This window comes from Egretta garzetta, unplaced genomic scaffold (genome assembly GCF_000687185.1).
Source record: "Egretta garzetta isolate BGI_Z169 unplaced genomic scaffold, ASM68718v1 scaffold252, whole genome shotgun sequence".
NCBI lineage: Eukaryota > Metazoa > Chordata > Aves > Pelecaniformes > Ardeidae > Egretta > Egretta garzetta.
Window position 1 is genome coordinate 1680530 of NW_009259028.1, and position 17414 is coordinate 1697943.

Consider the following 17414-nt stretch of genomic DNA (forward strand, 5'->3'; position numbering starts at 1 on the left):
AGATTACCTACCTATCATCGACTAGTGGAGCAGCGGGTGGCTGTGGCTTTGTTGGGCTGGTAGGGGAGACTGTATGGGAGAGTCTCTCTTCTAATGTTCCATGATTTCCTTTCTGACCACCATCACCCTCGTATATTTTTTGCTTCAGCTGCTGAATTTCCTGGTCCAGGCTATAAAAAGATCTTAAAATGTAATTTGCTTTGTTTTAGAGTTGATTCCCCCAGTTCTAATGGGAAGTACTGTACTTACACTGGGATACATACACATAAGATGATAGGTATTACTATTTATGAAGCTATTAAGCATATTTAGATAGGAAAATAGAGACAGCTCAAAACCACATTACAACAGCAGCATTAAGTTAAATAAAACAACTTCAGTAACTTCCAGTGCAAAAGATATCTAACTCAGCACATTAAATACTAATTCATAAGACTTAACCTATCTATTGCCTAGGATACCTAGGATCACTTGAATAAAGTCTCCTTAATATAGAACTCCATCAATGACCTCAGTTACTAGCTTCCAGGGTGAAGGAAATGAATAAATGTTGGGAAAATAATTTAAAACTGAAAATACAGCACTAATCCAAAAAACCAAAGACAACCTAAAATAATGATGTGGCAAAACATACCTATAAGAAAATCTTTGAATTATGTACTATACATATAAATCTTATTTTCCAGTTATTCCTTCTGACTGTATCCACAATTTTGTAAATTTACATACTAAATAAAACATCTAGTATTTATTTTACATATACCTAATAAATCACCTTTTGAAATGGAAACATCCTCACTTCCTTTAACAAATAAATTTCATACCAGCCAGACTGATGCACAGAATAGAATATGTAAAATTGGATACTGTATTTTTGATTGAAAACGCCTGAGGCATCTAGTATAAAATAAGAAGCACTTCTTGCAATATTTATCACTTAGTCAAATTAAAGTATATTATAACAAAGTTATCTGCAGAACACACTATTCATTTCTAATGTAGCTGAGATTAGATTAGTAACACAGTAATAATCTTCCCCATTTCCATTACAACTTTTGTCTCTAAAGGTAATTGTTTTTCTAGAGGTGACTTGAAAAATTAAAGAATAAAAGAAAAGAAGTTCCTGCAAAAGCAGGGGAAACTATGCAAAGTTGGGATTCAGACACTTATCCTACAATTGCCTATATCCAAATTGAAGTACAATGCTACAACTACTTTATTCCATCCTGGAGGTTAAAACAGAAAATTGAAGAGATTATGAATTCTGAGGCTTAGGTTGGAGTAAAGCAGGCTGAACCATTACTTCATTTTTCGAGTACTTTTTGCAGCACTGCCAGAAGCCATCTGTTTCTTTTGATTAGCAGCAAAACAATCTTGCACCCTGAGGGAAAGTGGATGGGAGATGGCTGATGGATATAGGCGAGTGTTTGCATCTATGGAAAATCAATTTAACCACAAAAATAAGAATTACATTAAAGGAACAAAGCTTATTTCTTGACTTGTAAACATCCTACTATCAAAAGATATCACTTCCTATAGCTATAAACTTATCCAGCCATGCAATGCATCCACCAGTAAGTACACTAAACTGCACCTTGCCACTTGTGAGCGATACATCCTGTTCTCGCAAAGATGACTCTGAAGTTGCTTTACGTTCACTCTATTGCCACAAACCCTTGTGTCCTGGTTTCGGCTGGGATAGAGTTAATTTTCTTCATAGAAGCTAGCATAGTGCTGTGTTTTGGATTTAGTACCAGAAGAATGTTGATAACACACTGATGTTTTTAGTTGTTGCCAAGAAGTGCTCAGACTACTCAAGGACTTTTTGAGCTTCTCCTGCTCGGCCAGGTGCATAACAAGCTGGGAGGGAGCACAGCTAGGACAGCTAACCCAAACTGACCAAAGAGCTATTCCATACCATATAACGTCATGCACAGGGAGGGAGGGTTAGTCGGTCGGTTGCGGGGAGAGTGATCGCTGCTCAGGGACTGATTGTGGCTTGGGGAGCGATCACGGCTTGTGACGGGACGGGCATTGGTCGGCAATTGCATTGTGCATCATTCGTTTTGTACATCCTGTACATTCTCTTACCATTCTCATTCTCATTATTATTATTATTTTCTCTTATTAAACTGTCTTTATCTCAGCCCAGGGCTCTAACCTTTTTTATTTTTTTCTTCCCGATTCTCTCCCCCATCCCACTGAGGGAGGAGGGAGTGAGTGAGCAAGCGGCTGTGTGGTGCTTAGTTGCCAGCCGGGTTAAACCACGACACCTTGCCAGTAAAGACAAAATGTGTACGCATTATTCCAGTATAAGTTAACTTCAAATTATAGTTTTGGCGGTCATCCCTGTTGGTGAAAGATTTTGAGCTAACGTATTATTCAAACTGGAAAAAAACCCATATTATCCAGTTATGATAGACTTCGAGCCATGGAGCATTTCAAATGAATATTGCATTTAAACATTTGCAGAGAGTTAACACTGATCTGAACCTGAGCACATCATCACATAATGGTATCTAGATAAATAACAAGAAGCATATGCAATTCGTAGGCTTACTATAGCACCCAAGACATTGTGCACTGCAAAGTGCAAACTCAAACACAAGAGCAATAAGTAGCCTGAAACATTTAACATACCATCATGTATCTTAAGACTTTCTTCTGCCTCAACATTCATAAAAACATTCTGAATTGAATTATTCAGGCCCCTGGGTGATTCACTGAAAAACTTCAAAGTTTTATTTAGTTTGTGCAAGACGACTTTAGAGTAAACAAGAAAAAAAACAAGGTGGGGGGGTGGGAGGGGGAAGACCTTTTCAATTCCTTGGTATCTTTTCCAAACCTCAGTCTTGTAGCTGACAACATATTTTTTTCACTTACCATAGAACTTAGCAATCTCTTGAGGGCTAAGCTGTCTATTTTTGTGGAACCTCCAGTCATTTATAGCTTACTTTAGTCAAGTAAGATGCCCAGTGTAGAAAACGAGATTTTATGTTCAAGACAATTATGAAAAATAATGGCAATATCCACAACAAAATGATAAATCAGTATTGAAACCTCTTAATTAAAATCCACACAATGTAGCTCTACATGTTGAAAAAGTGACCTCCACACAGCGTATAGAAAGGAACTATTGTCTTCCAATAATGGTTTAAAAGGAAAAGGACACAGAATTGCTCTTCAATTTGGCTACAGGCAAGTTTCATTTTTAGGTGGTTTTTCTAATCAAGCATGTTTGAAGGGCTTATGAAAGAATAGTCACATAATTAGTGGATTATTAAAAACAAAAAAAAACATGACAAATGCTACCTCAAGAAAAAACATTGAACTGTTTCACCAATAATCACAGGTTTTAAAGCAAATCAGACTACACATTTAAAAATGGCAATTCTGCGCTTTTTCCATACTGCATGGATTAAATGCATTAATCCCAGTGGATTTTTGCTCAGGCCAAAAAGAAAAGGTTTCTTCCTCTTCTTCCACATAGAAAGACCCTTATTTAACTGAATCAATTTTCTCTGAGCCTCCCATACTTAGGCTGAATGTTATGCTACCAAATATTGCATGTATAACTGATGACATTGCTTCTGTACCTATAAGGGTTTGTCATCACATAGGGCTGTATTAAAGCCTCTGTGTATTTTCCAATAAGCTTAAAAACCAGCATCAAATTTTACATGGATATATGGCTAGCCTATTTTATTTAGCCCTGAAACCAATAACAAAAAATTAAATATTACACCTGTTTACTTCGAATACCAGAAATGTTCAGTACATCATTATTTGAGAGACAGTTGGCAGTCTACTGTAACTATCAGTCTCCAAATCTTGTGCAAACATCTAGCTTGTTACTAATGAAGAAACAAAATGGTATACATTAATATTTTAAGAGAAAAAAGTTGTTAGACTGTACGTGTTTTTGTAACGGCAGAACATAAGGTTGGCTGAGCTTTCTAAACAGGTAAAAGAATTTATTTAAGTACTATAACGCAAACACTATACTGCTGGGGATGGGATAAGTATCCAAACACAATAGAAATGAATGAGTGAGCAAGAATCCTTTAAAAAGCAATACCAAGTTTCAATTCTGGGTAAACTACTCGAAACTCACCAAGAAACTCAAATGCTGGTACGCAGAACAAGTAGCTCTCTCAACACTGAAGGAATAAAGTTATTCACTTTTTGTGGCTAGGTTCTAATAAATGGAAGCTACCACAACACTTACCGTTCCCGGTCCTGTTCAAGGGCTTTCTGCTCAGCTTCTAGACTAGCCTGCAGACCGGCCTGTTCGCTGCAGCTGTTGTTCAAGGTGGCAAGCTTCTGTTTCTGCTCTTCGATTTCAAAGTCTATTGTTGAACGACGTTGCAAAGCAGAGTGCCTCCTTTCTAACTTAGCAACAGCTTGCTCCAGCGCCTCTCTCTGCTGTTTTTCCCTTGATTCAAGGATTTCTTTTTCCTTTTTCCGAACCTTTTCTTCCTGACGAGCTACATTGGCTGTGAATTCAAAGGTTTCTTGAAGCTGCTGCAACTGATTTGTGCTAGCTCTATACTGGGCAAGCTGCTCTTCTTTTTCTTCTATTTCTTTCTCTATTTGATAGAGAGTATTATCTAACCCTAACAAGCCCCTACAAAGAACTTCAGAAGCTCTTTGTTTTTCTTCCAGCAGAGCTGGCAAATGATTACTCTTCAGGTACTCAAGCTGGCGTACTTTAGATTGGAGCCTGTACTCCGCTGGCTTTATCTTGTCAAATTCTTCAGCCTTGAGTACAGCATCCACAAAGTTTTCATCATCTCTCTTGAGATCTAAATGCTCTTCATGTGCAAATTTTAAGTGCTCCAGAGCTCTTTTTTCATCTGCTATTTCCTTTTCCAGGTGTTCCATTTGTTGAATTAAATCTTTTTCCAAAATAGTCAGCTGTTCCAGTTGTTTCCTTTTAAACTCTATGAAATCATGCTGTGCTTTTTCTAACTCTTCACTGTTTTCATCACCTTCAGATCGGGCTTCCTTGACTTTCAAAAGAGATTCTCTGATATCTTCAAGATCTCTTTTCTCTTCTTCAACTCTCTGTACATCCCCTCTCTTCAGGAGCTCTATCATGACCTGCTTCTCTCGAAGCTGTTCTTCTAGATGAGCCACCAGCATCACCTGCTCCCTTTCTTGTTCTTCAAGTCTTTTTTTTTCTGATTCCAGCTTAATATACTGTTCATCTTTTTCCTTTTTAAGCTTTTCTAGTTCACGGAAAATCTGCATTTTCTCTGCTTTTTCATTATGATTAAGTTCTTGTAGTCGCTGCAACTCCTCTTTGACCCGGGCAAAAATTTCTTCCTGTTGCTTTTTCTTTTGAAGCTCTATCTCCTGTTGTTCCCGTAATCTCTCTTCTTCAAATTTTTCTTTTTCAGCCAGCAAATCCTTTAACCTGCTCTCAATGTGAACACTTCTCTGTTTCAGACTCTCTTCCTGTTTTCGAATTTGCAGCTGTACTATTTCTGTCTCTTTGCGCTGTGACTCTACTTCTTGCTGCATTCTTACAAGTTCTGCTTTGTCAGATCTTTGTTTTTCTTCCATCTCTTCTATTTGTTTCCTACAGTAACACATTTACATGCAATATTTCAAACTTTTTTCCAAAAGAAAACATATCCCTTAGAAGTTAAAAAGGGTTGGACAAAGATTTTGCAGTGTATACAACAGTTTCTTTTTCTTAATAGTTTTGGTTTGCCACAGGTTAAGACCTTACATTGCTTGGAAGTGACTCAATGCGAGGCAAATGGTAGAGAGATTCATCTAGTCCCTTTCAACACAAAAAAATTATGAATATATGAAGTTATAGGAAGACGTTATATAGCACTTCTGTCAGTAGAAAATTAGACTGTATTCATTCTGCCAAATCCAATGAAAATATTGACAGAACACATCCATGCGCATAGTGAAGAGTAAATACATATATTTTTATATATACATACATTCTCATATACAAAATTTGTATAAAAGGACTTGATTAGAAATTTGCCTCACCAAATTTAGCCAACAGATTAATGAGAACAATGTCTTCTCTCTAGGTGAACCCAGCTGAATTATTGATAAACAGGATTATAAGATTAGGAACAGACGTATTTGAGAAAGAAATTACTTTAAGACAAATTATTATGTCCAGTGCAATCTCTCTTTAAAAGGTACTAGCGCATTCCGAATGAGGGCAGAGTGAGACTTGAAGGCCACCATTACCCCCACAATACAATCGCCTGAACAGATGTAGAGACAGCCTGCAAGCCGGTTGGTTATTTTGCGAGAAGTTAAAGTCAGATAAATTAAAGCACAAGCAAAGAAACTTCAGCACATTTTGAATTCAAATCCTATCAACATAACAAAGAGGATAAGTATCAGTGATTCTGTTACATCGTTTTCTGAAAAACATCTTCTAGTGCTTCAGAGTTTCAGGGTTTTTCTGAGTTTATTTAACTTAGTCCAACTATATAAACAGCTCTTTCAAAATGGAGCAAGCAGTCTAAAGCTGAGATGGAAGAAAGTGCCTTTCAGCTTATGAATCTGATCAGTGCTGTAATCTGCAACAAGGTGAGAGCTATTACTTCTAAAATCTTAGCAGGTATGATGAGCCAGAACAGTCAGCTCAGTTTGCCAGCTGACAACAATACTTTCGTTTGTACTTCAAACTGATTTTGAAATAATGTTCTGATAAGTACGATTGGTATGCCCATACCAGCACTACAGTTTTATTTAAGAGAAGCAGAGTTTATAACATGAGTTTTTCCAATCAGGAAAACATGAGCATTGGACTAGATGATCTCCCGAGGTCCCTTCCAACCCTTGCCATTCTGTGATTCTGTGCGATTCTGTGATAACATGAGCTTTTCCAATCCAAAGGCAACTAAATCATAAAAAAGATCTGAATAAAGAATGTAATTTACCATATTTTAAAATAATAACATGAAAATTAAGAGCAAGAGTAATATATTACATTTGTATAATCTACCTTCCTCGTAGCTTTGTATTTGGTATTTTCTTTCCTAAAGATCACAGTTAGCTACAATTCAGCTTGTCTATCTGTTACTAATCAATAAGAATGAACAGCTCAAGAAAATAAACAAAATCTTCATAGAATACAAAACAAAATAAAATTATTTAATCAGGATCCTCACACACACATGTAAAGACCACAGATAATGTTACCTTTTACTTTCTAATTTTTCAAGCTCCTCTCGCTGTTGTCTCTCAAATTCTAACCTGATTTAAAAAAAAAAAAAAAAAAAAAAAAAAGAAAAAGAACACAGTAAAAAGGTTATTCCCCAAGTATAACCAAACCCAGGAAGATATGATGCAATTCAGTGTCTGTTTAGAAGATTATAACAATGGTACAAATCAAGAGTTTCATAAAACTACTTTCTACAATAACAGAAAATATATCCTTCTTTAGGGTTATAAATTAGATATCATGCTGACACGAGTACAAACAGAAAAGTAAACTAATTTCTGGGGAAAAAATATTTTAAAAGTAAAGTTAAACAAGACAGATAAATGATTAGCATAGCTTCTGCAAATTAACTACATGCGGACATGGCAATCAATACATAGAAATTGAATTTCTCTACCTTAGACAGATCGGTCCTTTTACAGGGAAAAGACTGCCATGGGAGGCAGGGGTAAACAGAGCGATCAATTAAGAAAGGAATTGATAGAAAAAACATGTTAGCTGTACAGAATATTTTAAAGTCAACAACAGTTTGTTTTATTAGAGGTTAAATTGGGTAGATTCAAAGAACATTTGTCACATTACAACTCAAAAGTAATATTTAAATAATTATTCTTTCTAAACACATTTTTCAAATGTCAATGATAGTTCAATCAATGCTTTTCTTCCCATGGTTCATTAACTCGGCCACTTCTGAGAAGGGAAAGTGCTACAAAACTATAGTACTGCATGCTTGTAGTTCTTCCTTTTCCTCCCAAGAAAAGGAAAACAACTCAAACATTACCATGATGTAATCAATAAGGTTGAAAAACTTCAAATGGCCATGAAGTGCAATATTCAAGCACAGAACAAAATTCAAACCCAAAATATTTTGACACTTTAATGTATTTAGTTTGATATGGTTCTAAAAAATTAGGGGAGAGTATTTTAATTTTATTTTATTAATTTATTTTAAATTATTAATTTTTAATATCAGTTCAGAAGTCTTTCTCTTCTTTTAATTTCCTTTGAAATATTTATGGTTTTTTAAATGAAATTTTTCAAAATAAATATTAAAAAAGCATAGAGAACCTATATATGGACTGAAATATTGAAAAAAACCCACAAATATCCAGGGCTTACTTAAGGGCTGCTACAGCTTAAGGAGTTTACAGGTTAGTGAGACATAAACACTGAAAAAATGTACAACTGCATATCACGTGTTAACTTCAAGTACTCGACAGCAGTTTAAGATGTCATGACCACAGTTATGTAAACAGGTTTTTTAAAAATAAGGTATTTTTAATATTTCTTTCTAAAAATCATACAAATGGCTACAACAAAAAGGAATTGCCCATGGAAACATGCAAAAAATTATAACAATAATGTAACATTTATAAAGCAATTTAAAACAACTTTGATTCCGACACACTCAAGCAGCATCTTTCTAACCGCTGCAATACTGGAAAAAGACTAGTTTAACAAATTCCATTTTTCCTTCTTTCTCACAAATTCATTTTTAAAAATACCTTCTACAATGCCTAAGAGATTAGCAAATGTAGATTTTCATACACAACCCCAGGCATCTGGAGCCTTCATGTAAATGTCTCACCAAGAGCCCCTTCACATTTGCATTAAGGCTGTCTAGGATGGGCACTTCAGGGCGCTATCTCAACATTACAGCACAAGGAGAGATGACAACTTAGTATTTTTAATTTTATCATAATTTCTGCAGAGGCAATGTAAAATCCACGAAGTTATGCAAAGAGATCAAAAAGCAATCCTAAAGGACCTTCAAAAAGCAAAAGCTTAATTTAATGGTTACCATACACTTTTCTCTCCCCCCCCCCCCCCCCCCCCCTTTTTAGCTATGGTAGTGGCTGGAAGAGCATATTATGATAGCCTTGCAAAGTTACCATACACTTTTCCCCCCCCCCCCCCCCCCCTTTATTTTTTTCTTAAGCTATACCTCAGAAGCCCTCGCTTTGGCTATGGTCTGCCTCTGGAATACATAGCTGTTAGTTATCAGTTCGTACCTTGGGCTTGGCTGACAAATGCTACTTCTTCACTGTGAGGGTGGTGAGGCACTGGCACAGGTTGCCCAGAGAAGTTGTGGATGCCCCATCCCTGGAAGTGTTCAAGGTCAGGTTGGATGGGGCTTTGAGCAAGCTGGTCTAGTGCAAGGTGTCCCTGCCCATGGCAGGTGGGATGGAACTAGATTATCTTTAAGGTCCCTTCCAACCCAAACCATTCTATGATGCCATGATATTCATCATTACTTCAGTCTAAAATAATATAGACCCTGGGGAATCCAGCTCTGGTCTGTGGAAATGCAGATGTCCATTGGCACTGGCAGATGTAGACCACCTTTGCTTAGACAGCTGGCAAAGTTGATTTACAAGTATTCCCATGCTTGGTTAAGCCATGTCATAGTTTAACCTGTCTGGCAACTCAGCACCACCCAGCCGCTTGCTCACTCCCCCCACAAGGGGATGGGGGAGAGAATCAGAAGGGTAAAAGTGAGAAAAATCGTGGGCTGAGATAAAGACAGTTTAATAGGGAAAGCAAAAGCCGTGCATGCAAGCAAAGCAAAGCAAGGAATTAATTCACTACTTCCCGTGGGCAGGCAGGTGTTCAGCCATCCCCAGGAAAGCAGGGTTCCATCACATGTAATGGCGACTTAGGAAGACAAACACCATCACTCTCAACGTCCCCCCCTTCCTTCTTCTTCCCCCAGCTTATATACTGAGCATGACATCATATGGTATGCAATACCCCTTTGGCCAGTTTGGGTCAGCTGTCTTGGCCGTGCCCCCCCCCAGCTCCCCATGCACCTGGCAGAGCTGAGAAGTCCTTGCCCAGTCTTAGCACCACCCAGCAACAACCAAAAACATCAGTGTGTTATCAAGACTTTTCTAGTACTAAATCCAAAACACAGAGCTATGCAAGCCACTATGAAAAAAAATTAACTCTATCCCAGCCAAAACCAGGACAAGCCATAATGAAGTAAAATGTTTCAGATCAGCTAACTTAATATGCAAAACACAGAGCAAAAATCTTTTGATATAATGACTGCCCTATAAAACACGTAATTTGGCAAACATATTTTATAAACACATAAAAATGGTAACTAGCTTTTGATTGAGATCTGATACAAGGAAAATGAGCCATCATAGCAATCAGTCTGATATAAAAACAAGCCAGTGGTGAAAACTCTGTGATTTTCTCTTTGAGGGAGTGTCTCTAATACCTTCCATATTGGTGTGACAAGAATCAGTTTTACCTTACACTAAAACAAAGCTCATGGTGCTCAAAAGGTTGTTCAGGAAGGAGGAATGAAATACACAGAAGTAGTTCTTTCTTCAATGAAAATGGCTATTTTTCCAAAGCCAAGTATGGATCATCATCAACACCCCTATCAACGACTTCCAAACGCCACACCTAGCTGTTTTAAAAATGCATGTTTAATGCATTTTAGACAAGTAAATACTTCTACGAAGACAAGGGCTAATGCAGCTTGGTGTTTTGCTGTTACGTAGATTTGGTGGTGCCTATGAACGTCTGAGCTCCATTGAAGGCTCTCTACCCCAGGGTTATTCACAGTGCCTCTATTCTCTGTCAAAGGTGCTCAGACTGCAGCCTTTATTTCTGCAGGGGTAATAATGATGTCTGTCTTCCTTAGCCAATTTTCTCAATATATTTAGGAATTCACCACTTTTGAGGCCATTACCCCAGCAGTATTTGCTTCAAACTGGTTATGAGTTCAAAATTATTTCAGGACAGGAAAGAATCTGGGGAGGCAGAACAGGCTGTCAGTGACTGCAGAAACCTTGTTTCTTTAAGAAGCTAGTAAAAAAAAAAAAAAACAACACCTCAGCATCACCAAAAAAATCACTGGCTATAACAAATCACCGCCAGTTATACAAAGCATAGATGCAAGTCTGATGTTTTTCTGGTTTGGTCTATCTGTAATAAAAATCTTTTTCACATAACCTCTACTCTCTTTATTAATATGAGCACTACTGTGAATAGAAAAAAAATATTAGCTTGAAATTAAAAAGAAAGAAACATACAGATATTAACAACTAGAATCCACTCTTCCTTCTTTTGTAGATCTACCACAAAGGAACTTAATCTGATCAGTGTTGAATTACATAGTCACCGTTTTCCTGGAAAACCTGGCAAACCTAGTGATAAGAGCAGCATAGATAAGCTGCAGAGAAAGGAAGTCAGTTCTGCTAGCACTGTACTACAATAGCTTAATTTGCACAGCACAAAAGCACGATCTGGTACTACATCTATTAGAAAACACTGAGTACTGGCAGGACCACAAAGATGTTTCAATGCCGCTCTGTAGCCCAATTTATGAGTTTAAAAAAAAAAAAAACAAAAACACCACCACCAAAAAACACCCAACCAAACAAAAAACCCATGCTAAACCCATGACAAGACCAAGGTTTCTCATGAGTGGTTTTAGAGTTACAGTATAATGTAGCTTACAAAAGGTCCACAAATGAAATCTTCAGCATAAATCTATGTGCAAAATTCTATTTTATCCAAAGCTTATTATCTGAAGCAGTGTTGCATGACACCAGATTAAAGACAAAGACTGGGAACAAGCAGAACAAAGAATTTTGCATGTTAAACCAAAATTTTATACAGCTATCTCCACATATGGGAAATCAACAGCCAAACAAAACACACACACAATAAAAGCCACACACAAAGACCACCCATCTGAAAACACAATTAAAGATAACACTGATTTTCCCATGGGAAAGATACAGATACAGTAAGCGAGATCCATCATTTATCTGCTTTCACAACAGCTCAAGGTAATACCCCACAAGTTCTTCTGCCATTGATTGCTAAAGATGCTAGATCTTACAAGCTGTTTCTTGCAACCTACAGAAATTGCAAATTTAGCTGCCAGCCTTTAGGTTATCAATACTGAAGCTGGAAGAAAAGGTCGTTTTGCAAGTGCTAAATTAACAATAGGCAGAACACTAGTCAGCTACAGAAGTCGCACCAAAACCCCCAAAAAACCCAGAGGGCCAGCTATTGAATCTAGATCTACACTGCTGGTGGGCAGTATACCATTATGTTATGAGAAAATGATACTACAATCTCTTGTAATAAAGGGTCATACCAAAGGACTACACCCTACATTGTTCCTGATGGGGAAAAAAAAAAAAAAATCCAACCCAAATTTAGTGTAGGATATTCTTTTCCATCTGCACTTTTCCAGGAAGCAAGATGCTCACCCCCACCTAACGCCTTGGGTACAGTTACCCTGCCTTTGATACCCAGAGATCAGATATATCTAATGTTTTACCCAGGCTGAACACAGTCACCACTCAGAAGAACCACCACCGCAGCACTGTGCTTGCTAAAACAGCCTTCCTAGCTGCAAGTACAGAGCTCGAGCATTCTGCAAGTTGCCTAAATCTTTATGTATATGGTGCCACTGGTTTTGAATTATTATTAAGGCCTAAATGCTTGGGGTCTGCTTTATTCAAAACATACTTTTCCTTAACTTGTATTTACCCCAGCCACCTCTTCCCCTTAAAGTTAACACTTTCAGCAGAATTACCTCTTTGGGACAAGCCCACTGCATGATCAAAACAACCCCAGGGCTGTCAAAAAGGAGGAGATGGAAAGAAGAGAGCGTTAACCTCAACATAAATAAATCTATGTCATGGAACCCCATCCAGCTTAAGCTGAAAAGCTGGTGTTGCCAAACTCCTGTCCATAAAGATGCATCAATTATGGAAAATGTTTTCTTCTACTGATTTGTAAGACCAGGGCTCAGTTAAACCGCAGTGCAAACTTCAGAGCCTACCTGCTCTTTGCAGCAGTCACAAAAGCAGTAAAAACAATCATATTTGAGGGGGGTTGGGAGGGTTTTTTGGGGTTTGTTTGTGGGGTTTGGGGGTTTTGTTTTGGTTTGTTTTTTTAAATTACTGATCTATTAGGGCAACACCTACCTCTGCACTGCAAGGGCAATGTGTATTATTAGGCATGGCGTCTACTGTTTTAAACATAGTCAAAGCATCTAAAGATAGGGGTGAGAGTTTAAATTACGAATACGCAACCATGAGCTTCCCCGCTTAGAAAAACGTATGTACTTAACAGTGACAATGGAACAACCTCAGAAAGATTTTATTGCTCACAAACAAGCAACAGTCATGCAGATCTGCATTTCTTCTGTAATGTAAGCCTTAAGCATAATCCCTTCTTGTGTTTACAAATTAAGCAGGACAAAATATCTATTCCTGCAAGCCAGTTCACAAAGATTAATTGAATGCAGACAAGCAGGAGAATATCAATAATTAACCCTCTGCTCGCAGTTTATAGTCTAATAAAACACAGGCATGAAAGTGTTCAGGAATTGAAGAGTATTTCACCTAAATTTATCCTCAATTTTAACTGCAACAGCGCTCTTATAATCATACCCAAGAAAGGAAAATAAAAGTTATAAGAAATATTAGATGAGAAAAATGGTAGCGTTTCTGAAAATGGCTGCATACATTGATATCCTAATTATATTGTTCATAGTGTTCGATTTCCAGGAAAGCAAGGCAAGATGTTTGAAGAACTGATAAGCAAAAAATAAGCTATATTCCACAAAATATATTAGGCAAAAAAGAATTTGCTGCAATCTACTTTATCAGAGACAATCAAGTAACACTTGAGACTTTTTTTTTTTTCTTTTTTTTTCTTTAAAAATAAGGGTCACAGGAAGAATCCTCTGTATAAGACGCAATTTGGTTTTATCTGAAGACGGTATGAGCCTCTTGGGCAGGAAATTATTCTTAAGCCTTCCTTCAACTGGGCCTTGCCCATGCCATTATATTTTGCTGCAAATGTGAAAGACTAGAAGTGAGGCAATGCTGAAACAATTTGTCCTACTCTATGCTGACTGCAAATTCAAGGTCAGTACTCTGCAATATAATGCAATTATTCATAACAGTATTGTAACAGAGTAACATTATTAGTCAGGGAAAAGCCCATGGTCATGATCAATAACCAGAGGTAACAAAGAGCAGCCAGGAACTTTCCCCAGCCCACTGAAAATACTACTAGCAAGCGCAACTAGAAGTTTTTAAATCAAACTATCTGAAAAGCTGAAGAAATAGAAAAATATACATACACTCTTTTGACCTTCTCTTTCCTCTCTGAAGAGAGATGCAATTTATGAGCAACTAGCTCACTATCGAAATCTCTGTAGGTAGCTCAGTAGCAAAAGAGTAACAGTCACATTTGAAGCAGTGGTATTACACATATTTACTGTATTTAAGACATAGTTTAACTTGAAGTTGTTATTACCTCTCCAATCTTCCCAAGTTCTAATGGATAAAGAGCAACCCCACAGCAAAACTCAGGAATAAAGCTGCACTATCCAAGCCTGTAATTCAATTTACGGCCAATTTTTCAAAAGCACATAGGTGGTTAAAGTGCCTCATCTCGCACTCAATTCAAAACACAGGCAGTAGCTATTGAAAAAAAATTTAGAACAAAGCACTATCAATTCTCTGTAAGTCATTTTAAGAACACTGGTAAAAACATTAAAAACAGCTTCTCTATAATAAGCAGTCTATGTCATTGTATAATAAAACTATTTTCCACGTCCTAACTTGGCCACCTACTAGGAGGTACATAGGTGAGAACATAAGACATTCATTTCCCACCCTTTTTATGTTTGTATCGGTATTATATGAACTCAACCCCATTTGATTTTCAGTTTACAATGCATTTTTCTCAGGAAAAATAGTTAACTTGTAATTCTGAAGAAAGGATAAATGTAAAGTCTGCCATGTCATTATTGTGCTGAACTGCCTGGATTGTAATCCAAATGTTTTCTCCCAGACTCCAGGTATTACAACTTTGTGTTAGATCTATCAGTGTGGCTGTTTGCTGGTGCAGTTACTCTTCCTGCACTTAGGTAGAGAAATCCCAAGTAAAATCAGGTTTTGCTAAGCAGGATGGAAAGTTCCTCAGTGTCCCTACACCCCATTTTATAGCATGGACTAGTTCAAATAACATTTCTGAAAAGTCCTGGCTTCATTCAGAAGCTCATTATTTAACAAGCATATACTATTAACCTGAGAACAAAATATTTTCTTTTACTATCATTTGGAACATTCAAGCCAGTAAAATGAAGAACAGTTGCAACTTTAATAATTGCATTTTAGAATATACTCACCCTGGATTATAAAGCATAACCGCTGACAGGTTCTCACAAGATTTTGAAAGATCTGTCATAGACAAGCTGAAGGAAGATAGCAGTCCACTCTAACAACAGACCATAAAATAAATGCATTAGAAAAACACTGATGTGCTTATAAAGTCTTACTTTGTTTCACTTGATGAAATATTAACTAATGTATGTGAAGCAAATAAAAAAAGTATTCTACAAAAATTGAGGTATGTCTATATTAACAAGAAAATTGTGCAAAGGTTTAAGTTTCCCCAAACACTAATTTAATCTCACCTTTCTTTTTTCCCTTAGCTTAGCAGCTTCTTTGGGGTGGTTAAAGCGAAACATATTGGTTCTCCCAAGTAATATAACAGCACCTGATGAGAAAAACACACACCATTCACTGACAACATACTGTACCTGAAAACGCCCAGTAATTTTTCAGACACACAATATGTAAGTAAAGACTCCATTAAGCAAGAACAAAATGAAAATGCATTTTGACAAGTCAAGTGTACAACAATGCATAGTCACAGCTACATTAACTGATGTATATAGTTCATCCCTTCCTCTTCCTACTTAAAAAAACCAAGTCACACGCATGGCCATGTGCACAAAGGTCAATCATGTTCATGCAGTTCAGTTAAAGAATAAATATAGATAGAGGAAGCAGTGGAAACAACTGCCCCAATTCGATCCATACACTCTTCAACAGCGCTACTTTGGAACAAACTTGTCCATCCGCTACTGATGACAATTAGGTTTGAATCCACCTATACTGAAAGCTCCAGATCTCCATGATTTGTACTCTCACTTACCTTTTTTTCTCTGTGTGGAGCAACACTGAAGTTTATCATCACTCAAAACATGTTATTAGACTTTTATACCCAATAGCTATTTTCTGAGGGAAGAAACCTGAATAATTCATATTGCACAACACACATCCATTATTGAATTTAATCGGTTAAGGTGCAGGTCACCAATAATGAGATTCTGGGCAATTCTTATCATATTTCAAAGACAATGGCACCCCCACTAATACTTTCCAACTAAGAAGTATATTGTCAGTGATGTCTCACTACTGTCATAGCATGGAAGTTTTCCAAGTTCACCACAGAATCAAGCATTTACCTGTCGGTTGGTATGAGGCATTTTTAAAAAGATAAAGGGCTCCATTACGCTCACCGTATGAAAAAACTGCACTTAAGAGTGTTCACTACAAACAAATTCTTACCATCTGAGAATGAAATGCCATGCTTAGTAAGGAATGCCTCTCTTAAAATTAGCTTAATTAGGAATTTCAACACAAATAAGGTCATCCAGTCTTGGCAAATAAATGGCAAAAAGCACTACAGTCACAACATTACTTCTTGCTGTCTACACACCACCTCAATTTGGGCCCTATGAACAGTTTTTTACCTCAGTCTAATCTTAAGAAGAATTACTTTTCATAAATCTGTATGGAGGTTTGTATTGCAAAGTCACTTGGATACCACCACTCTGAATCCTATGGCCTTTTTTGTATTATTCTATTATTAAGGAAAAACCCTACAATTTTGATTCCCACTTGACAGAACTTAGATAAGCACAAACATCAAAGCCTCTCTAGGAAAAAAAGGCTGGACAAAACCACGCAGTCAAATATTTCCTAAGCATCAGGTTCGACTGTCCGCTGTTGTACAATGCGGCTCTCCAGCAGAACGCAAGTATGCAAAGTGCAGCATAAATGTCGTCATGGAAACATAACTGGATTTGTTATGGGGCTTGCTTTCCATTTATTTACTGTAAGCAACAATTCTTATTCTCCTTGAATGTTAAATGGCAAAGAAAAAAGGCTTGTCAAATACATCTATAGTACTAAGAACACAACAAAAACTAAGCAAAAAATTTTCTACCATTTGTGAAGCTCTGATCTCACAATTTAAGAGGTTGGTTCCAACATATAAATGACCAGAGAGCATAGGAAAAAAAAAGTTATATAATATAAAAAGAGTGCCTGTTGAATGTCATCAAGCATCGCTGATCTAT

General features: G+C 37.1%; 1 protein-coding gene across 2 annotated transcripts in view; it reads right to left on the reverse strand.

Moving 5' to 3' along the window:
- Positions 1-17414, reverse strand: part of KIF16B (kinesin family member 16B) — a 132235-nt gene that overhangs the window by 56098 nt on the left and 58723 nt on the right. For both annotated transcript variants that reach the window (XM_035890246.1, XM_035890247.1), the window contains 5 exons: positions 15681-15763; positions 15393-15481; positions 7189-7242; positions 4229-5584; positions 12-182 (listed from right to left, as the gene is read on the reverse strand). In XM_035890246.1, the coding sequence (XP_035746139.1) occupies positions 12-182; positions 4229-5584; positions 7189-7242; positions 15393-15481; positions 15681-15763 (1753 nt within the window). The remainder of the gene's footprint in view (positions 1-11; positions 183-4228; positions 5585-7188; positions 7243-15392; positions 15482-15680; positions 15764-17414) is intronic.